The sequence below is a fragment of the Schistocerca gregaria genome, chromosome 7, assembly GCF_023897955.1.
Source record: "Schistocerca gregaria isolate iqSchGreg1 chromosome 7, iqSchGreg1.2, whole genome shotgun sequence".
NCBI lineage: Eukaryota > Metazoa > Arthropoda > Insecta > Orthoptera > Acrididae > Schistocerca > Schistocerca gregaria.
The window spans coordinates 337380211-337401865 of NC_064926.1; the positions used below are offsets into that span (position 1 = coordinate 337380211).

Sequence of the window (21655 nt, forward strand, 5' to 3'; positions counted from 1 at the left end):
TAAATGAGAAGCATATCGACTTGTTCTTCGAAGGAATACATCATTCATATTCGCTTGATTCGATGATACTAGCCTTACCGGTCCTATTAGCGTTGTATTTCGAAACCGTCGAATGGTGTTTACATGTCAATGGCACGTTAGATGGATACGCCGTATACGGCGAATATTTGCTATTTCCACGAAGAAATGTCAGAGCGTGTGCATTGGTAAGTGCCGATGTGATAAGTAATACCACTCAGTTCATGATAAGACGACTGCAGCACTGCATTGAGAACAATGGTCATCTCTTCGAACACCTGTAAATGGACGTTCATGCCACCTTTCTGACCTTCGTTAACCTTCAAAGACCTCACTGTCACACATCATTGCATTCGTCTCGGTAGCCGCTATCAGAAAATAAGTACCAAACTATAGCACTCCATTAAAAAACAAAAAAAAATAAGGTTGACTTTCATATCTCCGAGGCGACCCTACCTAGCAACAAGAAACCAACGTCATATTATGGTCCCCGTTGTCCCATGCAACACCTGTCTCACAAACTTTGCAGTTACTATCATACTTTCGGAGGTTGTTCTAGGTGGCAATAGCTAGTGACTCACGTTGTAGATAAGGAACATCAGAGGGCCTATAACACTACCTTGGGGAATTCTAGAAATCGTTGTACTTTACTCGATGACGATCCGTCTGTTACTACGAACAGTGAACTCTCAGACAGGAGATCGCGAATTTAGTGACATAGCTGATACGATATTCCGTAAGCGCGCAATTTAACCACAAGCCGCTTGTTAGGTACAGTGTCCAAAGCCTTCTGAAAATGTATAAATACGGAATCAGTTTCTAATTCCTTGTCAACAGCACTCAGCACTTCGTATGAGTAAAGAGATAGTTGTGTTTGACAAGAACAATGTTTTCTAAATCCATGTGGACCCTGTGTCAGTAGACCGTTCTCTTCGATGTAATTCATGATGTTCGAACATAATATATGTTACAAAATTCCACTATAAATCGACCTTAATGATATGGACCTGTAATTTACTGGATTAATACTGTTGCCTTTCTTGAATATTGGTGCGGCCTGTGCAGCTTTCGAGTCTTTGGGTATTTATCTTTTGTCGAACGAGCGGATGTATATGATTGTTAAGTATGGGGCTCTGAAAGGGATATCTCACGAATACTACGAGAGTGTGCTAAAATGTAATACCTCCGAATTTTTTTATTCTGTTCTCATTATCGGTTCAAGTACTACTTGTCATGCATATTACTAGAGGGCAGCAGCGTTTAACATGACGATGTGTAACGTAACTATGTTGGTGTGTGAGGAACAGTACGCTATAATCGACTTTCAGACAGGAGGAAACGCACCTCCAATTGAGATCCGTAGAAGAATACAGTTAGTGTACGGTGATGATTGTATCGACATCATCAGTGTGCGACGTTGGGTTGCTCGTGTTTGTAACGAAGGAAACGCTGACGCTAATACCAAACTATGTGACACTGATCATAGAATGAAAGCTTTCACAGCAGGTGTTGTCATCACTTAACACTTCCGGGCTGAGATACCGTGGTCCATACATCCCCTGACGTTTCGCCGTCGACTGCGGAAGGCATCCTCCGAGGACAATCACCGAACTGCAACGAGAGCATAAGTGAGCGCCTTATATATAAGCAATCCAGAGGGCACCGCTGCCAGTCACGTGACTTCGTCTGTGCTATGATTTCTGATATTGCCAACTTTCTCAACTGAAATTAATCGATTGTCACGCTGTTGCTGCAATGTTGACATCTATATCTTATCCAGCTTAATGCCTTCATCTTTTCTGTTAAAATTATTGCAGTGTTGGCCAATCTCAATGGCCCCTCTGTACATTCGCGTATAATAATGCGACGTCTTTGCTATGACTGTCGTCTCATTAAACTTTATTTCATGATCACCCTGAAACACATCTTCCGCTTCAGCCGATTTATCAATATCTCCCACGCGACAGTCTCTTTTATGTTCGCCCAGACGGGAGTTAACGCTTCTTTTTGTTGTGCCTATATAGACCTTTCCACAACAGCACTGAATTTTATAGACACCTGGTGTAGCTAGAGGATGTCATTTATCTTTTGCTGATCTTAAGCATTCTTTTATTTTCGTGGTGGGTCTGAAAACAGTTTCCACATCGTACTTGCTTAAAATTTTTCCAAGGCGATCAGTGACCTTACGGATAAATGGTAAGAACACTTTCTCCTTGGGTTTGTGTCCATCCTCGTCCGTCCTGGTTGTCCGTCTAGGGAGTAGTGCACGATCTATCTCTCTGTTGGAATACCCATTCTTCTTCAAGGTCGCTCTAAGGTGTTCAATATCATCGTCTGAGTGAGCTGGTTCACATATTTTGGGCGCCCTGTCTATGAATGTTTTAATCACCCATGTCTCGGGTGATGGTTAGGATCTTTCTGCAGCTAACGACCAGTGTGTGACACTGCTCAGAATGGACGACAGCGTACGGCAACCAACGAGGCTCATCGAGACGGGGTTGATGAACACATAACTGAGGCACAGGCCCCAGGTAAGAGTGGCATATAACGAGAGCCTGTGCTGGCCATCACTGCAGAGCTACGGTACAGGAAACTGTGTGCATCGTTGATGCCTCGAATGTTCACTTCTGACATGAAACAGAAGAGAATGGACATCTTTCAACAGTTTCTTTCGCAGTTGGAGTGTGAGGGTGGAGGATTCCTTGATAGCACTGCGACAGGTAATGAAAGCTGTGTTTATCGTTTTGACCCCGGGAACAAGAGAGCATCAGTAGACTTCCGCCACAAGGGATCAGCGACGCAAAAATAACTACAGGATCATATAATCAGCAAGCAAAGCCATGCTCACGGTGTTCTGGAACCTACAAGGTGTGGTACATGCTTAAAGGCACCAGTATTAAGTGTACACTCAAAATAAATTTAAGGTTGCTACGAACGCTGCTGATGCTGCCTACCTCCTTTCCGGCTTATTTATCGACTCACCCTCAAACATTGTATCACTAAGTCTAGGGGTAATGGAAGACCGTTGCTCATTTCAATTCGCTAAAGGATTAACGAAAAAAGTAGTCTAACAAATAATGCGACAAAATACGACAAAACTTGCATAACTCACGGTACTCCCTCATAAAACTGAAAGAACGAATTCGAGTAGTTCGTCCACACATGTTGCACCCTTTCCTTGAGACAAAGGGTTCACAGCCGTCGATCGTCCTCCACACAGTCCCGATTCGGCCCCATCCGATTTTCATGTTTCCGTGGAAGATCAAAAATGGTTCAAATGGCTCTGAGCACTATGGGACTTAACTTCTGAGGTCATCAGTCCCCTAGAACTTAGAACTACTTAAACCTAACTAACCTAAGGACATCACACACATGCATGCCCAAGGCAGGATTCGAACCTGCGACCGTAGCGGTCTCGCGGATCCAGACTGTAGCGCCTAGAACGGCTCGGCCACTCTGGCCGGCGAAGCGGTGGAAGCAGCGGTGAGATTGTTACTCCGTCAGAAAGTCAAACACTTTCTCTCATTCGGAGAAATGTGTCCGTACAAGAATGACTATGTTGAGGTATAAATACTTTGACATGAAGCATAATGTTGGAGAATGTTAATAAAGTTTGTTCTGTTTAAAAAGCCTTAAGACTTTTCACGTAAAAAATTCGTAGGCATTTTATTTCAGCACGCCCTTATATTTCAGTGCATATATGCTGTTTCGGTACTGTCCTCTCAACAGTCAAAATGTGCACCTCCATAGCCGAAGTCAAGACTCACGTCTGCGCAGTGGCGCTCGACACTGAATTAAGCCAGTTCGAAAGTTGACGGCGTATGACATCTATACCGTTATCATATGGCCGCCCCAATATCTTGGACTAAACTCCAAACATCTTCGCTTGCTATCATGAAATGATGGTATGTACACTGTTGAAGGTGATCCGCCTGGCGGACGCTAAGGTAGGGGGCTTTCAAGATTCAAATGACTCGAAGCAGTGAGACTTAACATCTGAGGTCATCAGTCCCCTAGACTTAGAACTACTTAAACGTAACTAACCCAAGGACATCAAACACATCACAATGAGATTTCCACTCTGTAGAGGAGTGTACGCTGATATGAAACTTCCTGGCAGATTAAAACTGTGTGCCGGACTAAGACTCGAACTCGGGACCTTTGCTTTTCGCGGGCAAGTGCTCTAGCGGCAAGTGGTAATGTACTTTCCCGGGGAATGCAAAGGTCCCGAGTTCGAGTCTCGCTCCGGCACACAGTTTTAATCTGTCAGGAAGTTTCATCACACATATCCATACCCGAAGCAGGTTTCGAACCTGCGACCATAGGAGCAGCGCGGTTCCGGACTGAAGCGCCTAGAGCCGCTCGCTCACAGCGGCCGGCTGGCTTTAGAGAGGAGTAGACTATGCTCCGCAACTGGATTTAGCTCCTCCCCTCTCTCATCATCATACAACACAAACATAACACTACATTAGTCCATTGCACTCATGTATTACTAAAACCTAAACTCATCCCCAACATCTCATGAAGGCCCAACGGTACCGACCGTTCGCCGCGTCATCCTTGACTTCTATGTTGTTTCATTGCCTGTCCGTAATTTATTCCATCTGATTCTGACATGTCTGCTCTCATTACCAACCCTAATTATTCTGATATTCTTCTTTCAGTGTGTGTAGTACGTGAGGCATTTTATCTTCATCTGTTGCTTGGATCAGCTGATCTCTGCCGTCTGTGTGCTATAGGGATTACATTCTCCAACATTTATTATCATATCATGGTATTTTTTCCTCTACCTTGAAAGGGCGCTTGAATATTGTGGGGGAACAAGCAACTTCCTTGCTTACGTCTGCATCTATATCCACATGACCACTCTGAAAATCGCGCTTAAGTGCCTGGCAGAGGGTTCATCAAACCACCTTCAGACTATTTATCTACACTTCCACCCTCGGGCAAAACGAACACTTAACTCTTTCCGTATGAGCTCTTATTTTGTTACAATGACATTTTTCCCTATGTAGGTGAGCATCAACAAAATATTTTCACATTCGGAGGGGAAAGATGGTGACTGAAACTTCGTGAAAAGACCTCACCGCAATGAAAGACATCTATGTTTTAATGATTGCCACCCCGTCTCGTGTATCATATCCGTGACGCTCTCTCCCTCATTTCGCGCTAATGCAAAGTCAGCTGCCCGTCTCTGGATTTTTCCGATATCTTCCGTCAATCTTATCCGACATGAATGCCAAATCGCTAAGCAGTACTCCAAAAGAAGGTGGGCAAGCATAGTGTAAAAAAAAACTCTTTTATAGACCTGTTGACATTTTCAGAGTATTCTGACTATAAAACGCTGTCTGTGGTTCGCATTGCACACAATTTCTATGTAGCATTGTAATTTTAGTTGTTTATAATTGCAATCCCAAGATATATAGTCGAATTGACAGCATTTAGATTCGTGGAACAGCATTTAGATTCGTGTAACCAAAATTAAACGAATTTCTTGCAGTTCTCATGTGGATAACTTCGTATTTTGTATTGTTTAAAGATGCCACTTTTCGCATCAAACATACATATTGTCTAAACCATTCGGCAGCTGATTTTGATCTCCTGATGAATTTAGTAAAGAGAGGGTAAATGACGGCATAGTCCGCAAACAATCTAAGAGGTCTGCTCAGATTGTCTCCTAAACCGCTTATATGGATTACAAACAGCAGTGGCGTGTAGCACTTCCTCGGAGAACGCCGGATATCTCTTCTATTTTACTCGAAGTCTTTCCATCAGTTACTACGAACAGTCGTTTCATACAGTAAATGACGCATCCCGTTGCAGCTCTGAGACGGTATGCCACGTGCACGCATTTTGTTTAGAAGCCGCTTGTGAGGAGCGGTGTCAAAAATGTAGAAAATGTGGAATCAATTTGAGATCCCCTGTGGAGAACATTACTTCATTTTGATAAAAATAACTAGTTGGTCATACAGCGGACGCTTTCACAGCAGGAACTGACTTAACTTGAATCTTCCGGGCTGATAGGCCTTGGTCAATGTGTAAAACGTTAGGAGAAAGTTTTACACATCGACCACGGTCAATCAGCCCGGAAGTTTGAAGAGAAAAAGAGCTAGTTGTGTTTCATCAGAACAATATTTTCTCAATGTGTGATAATAGATAGTTCTACCTGAGGTAATTCGTCATACTTGAACGCAGTATTTGTACCACAATCCTACTGTTAATCGATGACAGATGTAAGCGGATTGATTCTCTTTCCTTTCTTGTCTAGCGATGTGACCGCTGCAATTTTTCAGTCTTTAGGTATGCATCATTCGCCGAGCGAGAGGAAGTGTGTATTTGATAAGTATCGAGTTATTATATCAGCATACTCTGAAAGGAACCTAACTGATACCCAACCCCGAACGGAAGACTTGCGTTTATGAAGTGATTTAAGTTGCTTCGCTACAATGATGGCATCTACTTCTGAGTTATTCATGTTGTCAGCTGTTCATGATTCGAATTCTGGAATATTTGCTTAGTCTTCTATAGAGAATGAAGTCAGGAAAACTGTGTTTAGTAAATGCGTTTTTCTGGCTCTGTCATCGGCAGTATTACCAGCGCTTATGGCACAGCGGGAGACAACTTTTGCTGTGGAAAGTATTAACTGTATTCCGCCCAAAGTTTCCGGTTTCTGTAAAACATCGCAAATCTCCAAGTTCGTCCACGTTTTACTGTGATATATACATACATATAAATTGCCGTCAATACTACCTCTTTGGATCCATGCCACATCTGGTCTATGCTAGTCACTTCGTATGTAGTGGAGACTGTCTCTTAGGAAGATGTCCATAGAATATTTATTTGCGTACGTTTTAGGTTGATTGGTGTGTTATTCAGTCTCGTTATGACGACCTTGTGAACACTAACCCGTGTGTCCGTCAATATACCCCCTATTCGTTCAGGATTATTTCTTGCTATGAGGTCGAGTATGTTTTCGCAGTCATTTACATCCATCACTCCCTCCCCCTCCCCCCTCTTGTACTTACTACGATGTTGTCGTACATCTGACGAAATGGCAGTACAACTTTACCCGTTGAAATGGATAGTGTCATATGCCTTAGCAGGCTTACAAAAACTAAGTGGACTTCCCCAACAGTTTTTCACTTATAGGCTTGATACTTGCTTTGTATGTAAACAATTTTCCACTCCAATGTTTTTGTAACAGTGAGGCTGCGTCTCGGTAACCTCCCAACGAACTCTCTGCTGCCCCCCCCCCCCCCCAAGGGGTGACAGCCCTACAGTATCATGGGAGACAGAACGTCAATGGAGTTAGGAAGAGATGGGGAGGAATTAATGGTGAGTTGAACTTTGAGTCGCTGCATGAGACGTGCTTGGACAACGTAATTATTAGAGTGCTGCCTCCTAAAGGCAAGGATCGGGGCAAACCTCAGTGCGGTACAAAGTTTTGGCTTACAACAAATGTTCCTTCCCGCCTTTGCCCTTTTGCAGCACTAAAATTCTGTCTGACTGTACTGATTATTCATTCGAGGGTGATTCACTAAGCATACCATATCAAATTGCGCACACATGTGCACAGATTGCAGCACAGATTGGGTGGTAGTCAGTAGACAAAATTCCGCCGTCAAAGACCAATAAAGTGCAGTTAGTGCAAAACGACCGGCGTGCTGCAGCACTGCACCCAGCTACAACACACGAAACCGGTTTTATTAGTTGGCCTACGGACTAGACATTCACGTGGTTGGCGTATTTATATAGTGAGAAACTTATTTCACGGTATTCTGTATTCAACTGAGTATAGGAATTGAACAGTGGACGAAACTGGAGCACGCAGACTCTCACGTGACATGTCGTGGCACGTATCGTGGATTGCTGTCGCAGAGAATCACACGTGAATGATTGAATTTTCATTACGTTTGTGCACGTTGGGTGCTCGTCAATTAGTTTTAAAGCGCAGTTGGACTAGGATGGATCTATACCTGCAGAACGTCAGGCGCTGCTGTAGAGAAGGGAAGGGTTTCATACTGACGATAATTACAGCGGACGAGGGACGACTTAATGACTGCCTCCTTCAGTCAAAGTGGCACTGCATAGAACGGAAGCATCATCGTACCCCCTCTCCCGACCCCCCTTCCCCCGACACACAGGAAAAAATCATGATGTTTTCATCGGTATGCAAGCAACCTGCACTTATGACAGCGGAGTAGTCGTTCTGACTACCAATGCCCGTATTCACATAACGAAACAGATGCAGGGATTACGCAAACAGTTAATTGATATCGCTTCGGACATCCACTGAACAGTTCCTGTTAACAGTTAATGTAAGATTTCCTTTTTTTCCTTTTCTTTTACTTAGTTCCTTTCTTCTTGATGTCTTTCTTTACGGAGTGGGATTTCGGAGGTAGTAATAATGATTTTTACATTCAAAAATTAACATAGCAGACCACTTCCGTCTGGCTCGCGATGGATAACGTTGAATAGCGAGCGTTCTTGCACGTGAAGGTGCTGTAGCGCTTGAAGAGACCGGTTGTTATTTAAGAGCGGTAATGAAAGCTAATTTTACTCATAATCAATTATATGAATAAGGAACAGACTCCCCTTCGAAAACAGATTAGATGCCTAGCCCTGTTTACTGACAAGATCAGTGAGGCTTAATATAAATGTAATTTGCCAGTTAACTAATTGCTAAAACATATACAATAATACTGCAGCCCAAAGTCTGAGTTTTGTGACCGAGCCTAATGTTAAGGAATATATATTTTTATCAAGAGGGATTTAACAAAGAAACTTTGGTAACGTAATAATGTAGGATAAAAAATATGGGTTTTATGGTAATCAAAATCATTGTTAAGGTTGCGCTATGCAAATCAGTGTATTCCAACCTATTTTATTTAGGTACAAGTCTTTTTTCTGCATTTTTTACTTAATTACTTGTAGTAATACAATTAAAATATGCATTCTTGAGCCTCATGCAAGCGGCGAGATCACTGGAAAGGAACCTGTTGAATACAACATCAACGTACGGTTTTCCTTTATAGAAATAACGCGAGGTAATTCACCCCCTTCTTTTTGCGGATTACCCACGGTTAATTTCAACAGAGGGCAAAATAATGTCACCCGCTTTTCTGAAGAAACACACACGTTGTCAGTACTGTGATCTGTACCACACTATAATTCAATAATAATAGGCGCAGTTGACGCGAAGACTGGTATTTTCCACTCTATATTCTGATGTTCTTTAAATAAATACGTTGTTCTCACTAATCAGTGCAGTTATGTCTCTCTGCTGAGGCCGTACCCGCGGTGTGGGTGATATAGCCATAATCCGGCCATTTGCACTCCATACATTACGCCATTTCAGTAACCACCGTCTGCTAACTGAACAACATGATTGATCGTTGGAGCTTAACTTGACCTGTGTGAATACACAGTAAATAACAGTGAGCAAGGGATCGTGGATCCCTTTCAAGCGCCAATTGATTTTCATCTGCTTGCCCCTTAAAAACTGAGAGGGGAGCAACTTAAAGACGATGAGGCCATAGCCCAAGAGAACACTCGTTAGATGCGACAGCTACCATCAGAGTTATTGGCTTTGTCAAAAGTTGGGATAAGTGAATAAACTGGTTGAGGGTTTATGTCTAAACCCAAAATAAATTTATGGTTGGTACGAACGCTGCTGATGCTGCCAACCTCCTTTCCGGCTTATTTATCGACTCACCCTCAAGCATTGTATCACTAAGTCTAGGGGTAATGGATGACCTTTGCTCTTCTCAATTCGCTAAAGGATTAACGAAAAAAGTAGTCTAACAAATAATGCGACAAAATACGACAAAACTTGCATAACTCACGCCACACATACAGTACAACACAAGTAAACAGAACATGATCATCACATTTGTCTTTCGCATCACAAGCAAGTCAGCCTCATCTGGGGATGGTATCTCAACGCGATATTCCCGATACAATTCTGCCACTAAGATTTTGGCGACAGTTGGCCACGAAACGTCACGGAGAAGAAGTTTTATACCTCTCACTGTGGTAGCTTTAGCTAATGAAGATGCCTGCCGTGAAAGCCTACACGTCATGATTCACATAACTGATTGATATGTATATATGGCTACATGCTGATCATTTACAAGTGTGTTTGCACGTGTATTTTATTATTTAAATACAGTTGTAAAGCAGTATTTCCCGTACAGCACTTCTTATGCTTTACAGAAATGAAAAGTCTTATCCGGAATAGAAGAAGCTGTCAATTAGAAATTTACAGTTGGTTTTCAAATTTTAACTTTACTGTTTGTCAGACATTTTGTATCACTGGGTAGGTGATAAACATTTTTCGTGGTGGCGTTGTGCAGAAAATCTTGTACGGAATAGAAGTAGGTGACAAGTAGAAACTTTTCCTTTTGTTTCCAAATTTAACGCCGCTGTTTGTCCTACATTATATGTTATTGAGTAAGTGATCAAAACTTTTGGTGGTAGTATTATGTACGCCTTTTGATGCAAAAGATAACCTTAATGTGGAGAAATTAATACAATTTTTTTCTGATTCTATAATTATGTGCATCATTGTTGCTTTTGAATTGCATTGGATTCTTTACAAGAAATTTCGTGACGGAATCAATTTATTGTGAAGAAGCAGTTAAAATTGTTAACTTATTAAACGGATGTCTACAAGGTTATTGTAGGCGATGACCACATATTATTCTTACAGCACATTTCTGAGCAATGAACACTTTCTTAAAGTTGAGTACCCCCAAAACATTGTACCATATGAAATACGTAAAATAAATCACTTACTGTGATTCGAAACAGTAATGTGGTTGAACTAAGGTGTTAGGATTTCCAGAAGATGTTTTCTGCAGTTTAGATTCTCGTCGATATGAACACCTAAAATTTTTGAAGTTCCAACCCTAGTTATTATTCCCTAACCACGTGCTACATATATCATTTGTGCACTGCGGCTAGGCGTGCAGAACTTATTATGTGGTATTTTTTTTAAAAAAAAAAACGAGCGTGAGGTGGTTTGCAGAAAACCACTCAATAATATTTTGAAGAACATTATTTAGCATTTTTCTAATGATGTATGTACGTTTGGACTGACTACTAGTGGCATCCGCAGGAAAAACTAATTTTGCTTTTTGTATTTGAGACGTAACATCGTTTACGCATATGAGAAATAATAATGGTCCTAAGTTTGACCCTTGTGGAACCCCAAAAGTGATTCCTCACCAATCAGAAGACTTTTACATTGATACCTTGGTGGAATTATTAAGTACACATTTCTGTGTCCTTTTGCGAAAGTATGACATTACCCATTTGTAGGCAACACCATCAACTCCATATGACCTCTGTTTATCTAGGAGAATACTGTAACTCACACAGTATAATACCACACTTAGGTACCAGGAAAGAGCCAAACGGGGCTATTTCGTTTTTAATGCTTGTAAAATTTCTTAAGTGAACGTATAGATAGCATTCTTAGCTGGGCGGTCCAATTAACAGTTCAATAAACAAAAGTATCTAGAGATGGAAAAAATCATGCGCTTTGAACTTGGCGTGATTGTAGAGCAACCCTATTGTTGCTACTATTCAAAACGCAGTCGTAGGTTGCACAATGTTCTTCATTAACTCACGACCGACGCGTTTCGCATGGATAGGACATCATCAGGCTATGTTAAAAAAATAACAAATATTCTGCTTTTACGGATGCATCTTGGCAGGGAATTTTTGATTTTTTAACATAATCAGATGGTGCTGTATCCGGAGAAAAAGCGCCGTTCTTTAGTTAATAAAAATCATTGTGTAACCTGCGACTGTTTTTTAAATAGTGCCTGAAGATTGTTCTTGCTTAGCAGCCGAAACGTCGTGCCAAGAAGCCGACATAACCTGGCTGTAGTTCTCAAATATCTTTAGATTCACGAAAATAAAATGTATAATGGGTAGTTAAATGTCGCTCGCTACAAGCAGTCTCTGATTCGTGGAACTGGTGCTATGAGTAAGCGCCGTGAACCGCAGGGCGGCATCTCTGTCGGGGATCTGCTGGCTGTGCCGAGCTGAGACGTCTCTGTACCGCGACGCGGCGACAGTCATCGCAGATAAGCTGGGCTGCCGCGGCTCCCACACTGCGTCCCGCATAGAAATGTGGAGCGGCGGCGACGCGTCTTCCTCAGATGTGTATCCCTGTACAGCGCGGCGTTGCGGTGCGACCTGGCAGCGTGTCTGTATCCTCTTTCTTCAGCTCTTACGTAGGCTGGACCGTCACTCTGTGCGACGTGCGACGCTTGGAACACGGAATCCAGCAATAAAATCCTCTTCGTACACTAACGACGTCCTGGGACAACCAGGACCAACAACTCTCGTTGCTTTGCCGATGACACGGATTTTTACTAAAGCAGATCCAATCTCAAATACAGTGGCGTCTCAAATGTCATGCGCTAGCAATATCCACATGTACGAGGTGCGACAATAAAGTAATGAGACTGATGTGAAAAAAATGTTGCTTACCGTTTTAGTCAAGTTTAGTGTTGTCTCGTTCAAAGTAGTTCCCTTCTGATAGAACAAACTTTTTCCAGCGCTCATGCCATTGATGATAACATTTCTGGAACTCATCTTACGTAGCACCCTCCAAGAGCCTTGTCACAGCTTTTTGGACATCTTGTTTCAAAATGGCGTCCCTTTACCACGATTTTGACTCTTGGAAATAGAAAAAAAGACTTACCGAGCGATATCTGGTGAATAAGGTGACTGTGGTAGTGCTGACATTTGTTTTGAGGTTAAAAATTGCTGTAATGACAGAGCAGTATGGGATGGCGCATTATCGTGATGCAAATCTTTAGTTATTACTAGAGGAACCGCTTCTCGATTGATGGTCAGTTCTTCTGCAATCATTTTCATGGATAATCTTCGATCAGATCGTACGAGTTCACACACCCTGGCCAAGTCGACAACCGTCCGTGAGGTTGATGGTCGTCCACTGCGGTCTTCATTTTCAGCATTGGTTCTGCCTTCACTAAACATTTTATGCCAACGAAAAACTTGAGCTCTTGACGTAACCTCCTCTCCAAAAGCCTTCTGAAGCTTACTGTAAGTTGTCGTCGCGTTTTCACCCAATTTAACGGAAAAAGAAATGGTATACTATTGCGCAATATTACGCGGTTCCATTTCCGTGACGAGAGACACAAACACGTGTTATCTTATTACAGCACAACTCACGATTGAGCCTCCAAATTTCAGGTCTTAGTTATCACCACGGCGGACAACGTAGTGGCCTACGGTCGCCATTTAACGGCCGAGAGCAGTGGCAGTTGTGTAGAGCTGTCGCTGATAATAAACAAGCAACACTGTATGAAATAAAAGCTGAAATCAACGTGGGACGTAATAAGAATGTATCCGTTATGACAGTGCCGCGAAATTAGGAGTTAATGGGCTACCGCAAGCAGACTAGCGAGGCGAGTGCCTTTGCTTACAGCGCGACATCGCCTGCATCGCCTCTCCTTGGCCCCTGACCATATCGGTTCGGCCCCGGACGACTGGAAAACCGTGACCTGGTCAGACGAGTCCCGTTTTCAGTTTCAAAGAGCTGATGGTAGGGTTCGAGTGTGCCGCAACCTCCATAATGGTATAGGCTGTGTTTACATGGTTTGGCATGGCTCGTCTGGTCTAACTGAACCGAGACCATTTGCAGCCATTAATGGACTTCATGTTGCCAAACAACGATCGAATGTTTATGGACGACAATGCGCTACGTCACCAGGCCACAACTGTAAACGATTGGTTTCAACAACATTCTGGACAATTCGAGCGATCTATCAACGTAAATCCCATCAAGCATTTATGGGACATGATTGACAGATCATTTCGTGCACGAGTTTCAGAGTTATGGACGGCTATGGAGGCAGCATGGCTCAATATTTCTGCAGGTGACTTCCAGAGACTTTTTGAGTCCATGCCACGTCGAGGTGATGCACTACAAAGGCAAAATGAAGTTCGACACGATATTAGGAGGTATTACATGACTTTTCCATAAGTGTAAATCACTTGCTAACTACGAAGTATCTAAAAGTTTCCTAAATTTGAATTTTGCACGCAAATGGTGACTCGACTAAAACACTGGTCGGTTTCTCCCCATACGGCTGTCAGCAGCAGTGCACCTAGTGGTTGCCGCTCAGTTACTTGATTAGTCGTTGAGAGAGGCCGGATGTCAGGGGGCTTATTTCAATCGTCGTCTTTATATGAGTTATCGGTTTTGCGATGGTTAACTTGAAATAGCAGTACGCTTGAATTAAGTTTTGTTTTATAGTTGGGGAAACCGCTGGAGGAATGCTAGCGCTGTTGAAACCTGCTTTTGATTTAGGCCAGGCACAGAATTACTACTGGTATGCGCGTTTCTTCCTATGTAGGTCGGTGTCAGCAAAATATTTTCGCATTCGGAGGACAAAGTTGGTGACTGGAATTTCTTATGAAGAATCCGTCGCAACGAGAAACGCCTTTCATTTAATGAAGTCCAACACAAATCCTGTAATATTTCTGTGACACTCTCTCCCATATTTCGCGACAATACAAAACGTGATGCCCTTATTTGAACTTTTTCAATGTACCCCGTCAGTCCTATCTGGTAAGGATCCCACACCGCGCAGCAGTGCAAAGAGGACGGAGAAGCGCAGTGTAGGCAGTCTCCTTAGTAGATCTGTTACATTCTCTAAGTGTCCTGTCAATAAAACGCAGTCTTTGGTTAGCCTTCCCCACAACATTTTCTATGTGTTCCTTCCAATTGAAATTGTTCGTAATTGTAATTCCTAGGCGTTTAGTTGAATTTGCGGCCCTTATATTTGACTGATTTATCGCGTAACCGAAGTTTAAAGAATACCTTTTAGCACTCATGTGGATGACCTCACACTTTTCGTTATTTAGGATAAACTGCCAATTTTCGCAACATTCAGTTATCTCTTCTAAATCGTTTTGCAGTTTGTTTTGACCTTCTGATGACTTTATTAGTCGATAAACGACAGCGTCATCTGCAAACAACCTAAGACGGCTGCTCAGATTATCTCCCAAATCGTTTATATAGATAAAAAACAGCAAAGAGCATGTAACACTCCTTGGGGAGCACCAGAAATCACTTCTGTTTCACTCGATATCTTCCGTCAGTTACTACGAACTGTGACCTCTCTGACAGGAAGTCACCAATCCAGTCACATAACTGAGACGATAGTCCATAAGCACGCAATTTCACTATAACCCACTTGAATGGTACAGTGTCAAAAGCCTTTTGGAAATCCAGAAATACGGAATCAATCTGATATCCCTTGTCAGTAGCACTCAACACTACATTCGAATGAAGAGCTTGTTGTGTTTCACAAGAACAATGTTTTCTAACCCCACGTTGACTGTGTGTCAAATGGTTCAAATGGCTCTGAGTCATCAATCCCCTAGAACTTAGAACTACTTAAACCTAACTAACCTAAAGGCATCACATACATCAATGCTCAAAGCAGAATTCGAACCTGCGACCGTAGCGGTCGCGCTGTTCCAGACTGAAGCGCCTAGAACCTCTCGGCTACATCGGCCGCTGACTGTGTGTCAATAGACTGTTTTCTTCGAGGTAATTCATAATGTTCGAACACAATATACGTTCCGGAATCCTGCCTCATATCGATGTTAATGATATGGGTCTGTAATTAAGTGGATTATTCCCACTACATTTCTTGAATATTGGTGTGATCTGTGCAACTTTCCAATCTCTGGATGCGGATCTTTCGTCGAGCGAATTGTTATATATGATTGTCAAGGAAGAAGGTAATGCATCAGCATACTCTGAAAGGAACCTAATTGGTATACAGTCTGGACCAAAAGACTTGCTTTTATTGAGCAATTTAAGTTGCTTCACTACTCCGAGAATATTTACTTCGACATTACTCATGTTGACAGCTGTTCTTGGCTCGAAATCTGGAATATTTACTTTTGTGAAGGCATTTCTTAAGGCTGTGTTTAGTAACTCTGCTTTGGCAGCACTGTCTTCGATAGTATCTCCATTGCTATCGTGCAGAGATGGCATTGATTGTTTCGTGCCGCTAACGTACTTCACATGCTACCAGAATCTCTTTGGATTTTCTGCCAGGTTTCGAGACAAAGTTTCACTGTGGAAGCTGTTATAAGCATCTCGCATCGAAGTCCGCACTAAATTTTTAGCTTCTGTCAAAGTTCGCCAATCTTGGGAATTTGCGTCTGTTTAAAATTGGCATGTTTGTTTCGTAGTTTTTGCAACAGTGTTCTGACCCGTTTTGTGTACGAAGGAAGATCAGCTCCGTCGTAAATTAATTTATTTGTTATAAATCTCTCAATTGGTGCCGATACTATTTCTCTGAATTCAAGCCACATCTGATCTACAATAATTAATTTGGTAGGAGTGATTTTCTCTCAGGTAGGCGTCAAGTGAATTTTTTATCTGCCTTTTTGAATAGGTATATCTTTCGTTTAGTTTTGGAGGATTTGGGGGTTACAATATTCAGTGGCGCTACGACAGTCCTTTGTTCACTAATCCCTGTATCCACTTTGGTGCTCGTTATTAATTCAGGATTATTTGTTGCTAAGAGGTGAAGTGTGCTTTCACAACCGTTTACTATTCGCGTGGGCTCATGAACTAACTGCTCCAAATAATTTTCAGAGAATGCGTTTAGCAAGATTTTGGATGATATTTTATGCGTACCTCCGGAATCAAACATGTATTTTACCAACATATCGAGGGTAAATTAAAGTCACTACCAACTATAATGTTATGAGTCGGCTACGTGGTTGAAATCAAGTTCAAGTTTTCTTTGAACCTTTCAGCGACTGAAATGGGAAGTCGGTAAAAGAATCCAATTATTCTTTTATTTCGTTTGCCAACAATGACCTCTGCCCATACTAACCCAAGGGAACTGTCTACTTCAATTTCGCGACTAGATAAACTACTTGTTACAGCAACAAACAAGCCACCGCTAAAATAAATAAATAAAAAATTAAAATAAAATAAAATCGCTCTGAGCGCTATGGGACTTAACATCTATGGTCATCAGTCCCGTAGAACTTAGAACTACTTAGACCCAACTAACCTAAGGACTGCACACAACACCCAGTCATCACGAGGCAGAGAAAAACACTGACCCCGCCGGGAATCGAACCCGGGACCCCAGGAGTGGGAAGCGAGAACGCTACCGCACGACCACGAGCTGCAGACCCGCAATTAACACATTTTGACTTCTGCTTCCAAACGCTCCCGAAACAATGATACATGATATGATGAGTTTTGTAAGGAATGTTATTGCAGTGGCAACGCCCTAATTACGCCTGCTCTTATTTCTTTCACGGCATTTCAAAACTGAATAAAAAGGTGGTAATTATCACAAATTAGGGCACTATCCGCACATGAACCATTAATACTTGGAGCACTATGTTAGCGATCGTGATGGTTTGCTGTCGTAACAATTCACTGACGTCACAGCAGCTAGCAGTGGCTGACAAGAGTTTAGCGTGGGGAAGCGGAGTACAAGGTGGATGTGTCCAGTCAATTTCTTTTCTCCCAAGGTTAATCCAGTACCTCCTCACTAGTTGTCCGACATATCCACCTATTCTCTAGCATTCTCCTGTAGTATCTTCTGTTCTCTTCTTTTCTGAACTGTTTATCACCCTCATTTCACTTCCGTAAAAATCTACACTTCAAATACCACCATACCACCTCACATACTTTCTGAAAAATGTTCCCAACGTTTAAATTTATGTTCAACTTCGGCACATTTGTGTTTTTCAGAAATGCTTTTCTTATTATTGACAATCTACATTCTATATCCACTCTATTGCAACTATCTTCAAACGTTGTCGCCGAAATAATAAAATTCGTCTACTGCATTTATACCCCATCTCCTAATCTTTCTTCATCATCGCCTGATTTAACTCGACTGCCTTCTAGTACCATTGTTTTACTTTCGTTGATGATCATCTTATAAGCTCTTTTCAGTATCCAGTGTGATCAAATACTTTTTCAATTCCTTCACCGTCACCGACAGAACTGAAATACATTGGCGAACATACAACATTTTACTTCTTCCTTCTGAATTTAAATTCCCTTTCCAAAAGTCTGCTTGATCACTTGATAGCTTGCTCCATGTACATATTTCATAACATCGTCGTCTTCAAATTTAGGCTGTTGAGGCAACTATAACGTTTTGAAAAAGAACGTTGATGGAGGAGGTTCGAGAATGGCCACTCTAGTCCGGCAATGATGAGGACGAAAGTAAAGAGTATGAGTAACGACATATCGAACTTCTTCCAGGGGATCTAGTGATTACAACCACTCAGGAAGTGATTCACTTCCTTAGCCGAGGTCACGAATGCGTGCCAGTGTAGTGGGTCTCCACCGGGCAGAAACGAGTTCCAATCCTGTTGGTGAAAGAACTCAATGCTTTCCCATAACTATTTGATCGTCAAGAGGAGCGGAGTAAATGACATGTCTATCATCTCACAGCTTTCTTTAGAGTCTGCGCACGTAGAAAAAAAAATAGTGACGTTGAGAGAGACTACATACATCATGAGGTTACGAAAACAAAGATGAACACAAAAATATGTTTTTGATCTTTCCTATAAATTTTGGTATTCAAGATCACGGCGCAGTGATGGAGTCAATGTTATTCCACGGAACGTCTGGAGAGAGTTTCTACATTGACCGCTTTCAGACTATTTGTTGCAAATACCGTCATTTCATCTCCGTAATCCTAGTAAAGACGCAGAAAGTTAAGTGAACTGATAAGAAATGTGGAGGTTTTCTACATAATGGATAGAAATGAATAAATGGAAAATATTGGCCAGGAGAAGGGACATGATGACAGGACGTTAAAACCCGAGGGAATAACTTTCGTGTTAAAAGCGGAGTTGAAGAGAGCAAGGACTGTAGGGGAAGACAACAATGAGGCTGTCATAGGAAAAGAAGACGTGGCGCGCTGTTCAAGTCACAAAGAAAAATTGTGTCCACTCCCCAAATGTGAAAGAAAAAAGTCCAGTTTTTCACTATTCGTTAACAGTATGAAACCTTTGGTGGATATCAAATCAATAAATAAAAATTATAGATCCTGCCACAAAAGTAAAACACCGGTAAAGAAATAAGTATGGAATATGTAAGCTACATCCTGCATCTTGCAAATATGATTCTCATTTACCAGCTGTATTCCTTCGTAACAGGGGCACAGAAGAAACATATTGTAATATAGTTTCATAAAAGAAGATTACAGAGCTTACAACATTGTTATTTCTGTTTCAGTTTTCTGAGGATTTCCATCGGGATGCGTCATGCATGCAACATCCGGACTGCTTTGCGGTAAGTACGCATTTTGTTATTTTATTTCCATGTATTGCTTGTCCGAAATGGGACGTTGTAATGATAGAAAATTATGAGGGCAATCTGCTGGTGAAAGCCAATGCATATTGTGGTACGGTTCGTTGGAAAACCGGTGTACCTTTTGAGTCAGTGTAAATGTTGGGAGTCTCAGCTACTATCCTGTTCACAGAGTGTAAAAGAAAAAAAAACTATCAAAGGATATGAATACATTTACACCTGAGGAAGATCCTGGAATCAGTTTCAGTCATCCAGGAACTGACACTTCGCTGTATAAACGGAAAGGTCTTGCTCGTGGAATTTTATGGCGCCCTTAAGATCGCTCCAGCAACTACATACAACGCAGTGCAAAGAGCAAAAAATCTCATTTCATGGCTTTTGTTATAAACTGTGAAAAACAGCGTGCACTATATGGCGTACTCACACCAAAATAAAAGAAAAATCAAACTTAACGTGTATTCCAACAATAAATGAAGGAAAAAGTAAAAGTTCTTCATTAAATGATTTTACAGAAGTATCACAATAATCTAATTGTTTTCATGTCAAAAAATGGTTCAAATGGGTCTAAGCACTGTGGGACTTAAAAATCTACGGTCATCAATCCCCCAGAACTTAGAACTACTTAAACCTCACCAACCTAAGGACAACACACAACACCCAGCCATCACGAGGCAGAGAAAATCCTTGACCCCGCCGGGAATCGAACCCGGGCGCGGGAAGCGAGAACGCTACCGCAGTATTCATGTCGTGTCTGAATGTGGTCATTATCAGATGCATAAGAAAGACCGGGTTTTATCAGTTTACCTCAGATACCTAACAGGTTTACAAACTTAAAATAATAAACTTTGGGCCCTCTAAAGGTATTAAGCACGGAAAGATGCATGATGATCCCATTACTTTGTTCCTTTTAAATCTTACATCTAACAGTGTCATAATTTCAAGCATACCTCAACTCTGAAATGCTGCATGGCACACGCATTTCCTTAGGAACGTTAATGGTTTGCAGTGAAACTGACTATGGTGTCATGCTTCTATACTGACCAGCATTTCTGCTACAGTTGCTAGTAGCTTTCAATTGAGTGGGCTGTTTACTACTGGACCAGTGACACGTCATGTGTTATACAGGATGTTTCTGTAAGAGCGTGCAATAATTTAGCAGGACATAGAGGTTGGAGAAGCCAGCTTAAGGAGATAACAGCAATAAAATCACATTACTGTGTACTTTTTTATTTACATTAGTAGCAGTTAACTGCAAATACCATCATTGAGCAATAAATGTACAGTTTGTACTGTACCTTACAAAAATTGCTTAAACTGACGGCCATCAACTTTAATGCAAGCATGACATTTGGGAACAAGATTTTGACGCACCCTGACAAATATCTCTGGCGTGTTTCGAATCACATCACAGGCAGCTACAATTCTGGAAACTAATAGCATACCTGTATCCACTGGGATCTCACTTACAAGTGACTTTAGATATCCCCGTAGGAAATAATGAAGGGGATTCAGGTTAAGTGATCTCTCTGGCCATGGAATAGGACCTCCCATTCCAATCCAAAGACCAGGAAATACAGAATTGAGATGGTTGCGGACATCCACACTGGAGATAGAATGTGCACCGTCATGTGTCCACATCCTCTCACGAACAGCCAAGGTACTGTACCTTACAAAAATTGCTTAAACTGACGGCCATCAACTTTAATGCAAGCATGACATTTGGGAACAAGATTTTGACGCACCCTGACAAATATCTCTGGCGTGTTTCGAATCACATCACAGGCAGCTACAATTCTGGAAACTAATAGAACTCAGGTAGAACTATTTTCACGAACCTCAAGTACCTGTGGGCACTCAGTCGCTCAGATAGAAAATATGGTCGCCTACAATGCTGGCCCAGATATTCACAGCAAAACATACTTGATGGTGTGTACTATAGCGTGAGGGTTTCCCTGATATTCATGCTGCTCGAAATACCATCACCATCAAATAAGTCCCCGTCAGTAAATAGCACTATGTGGAGGAAATCTACTCGATCAATCCACTGTTGGAGCGACTACTGACACAATGTCACCCTTGGTGCTAAGTCAGTCACAAGCATTTCATGCACTCGTTGTGGGTCATATGGGCGTAATTGTTGTTCGTCGAGTACTCGCCACACGCTAGTATGTACAACGGCCGCTTTACTTGCAATAAGACGATGAGTTGTAGTAGGGTCCGATGCAACACGCTCCAGCACCTCCTCTTCAAATTCGGGTGTGCGAGTGGTCCTCA

The 21655-nt window shown here is 41.9% G+C and overlaps 1 protein-coding gene across 1 annotated transcript in view; it reads left to right on the top strand.

The window, feature by feature from the left end:
- LOC126281718 (uncharacterized) overlaps positions 1-21655 on the top strand; it is a 275559-nt gene that overhangs the window by 87240 nt on the left and 166664 nt on the right. The window contains exon 2 of the mRNA XM_049980893.1: positions 19307-19363. Coding sequence (XP_049836850.1) covers positions 19307-19363 — 57 coding nt within the window. The remainder of the gene's footprint in view (positions 1-19306; positions 19364-21655) is intronic.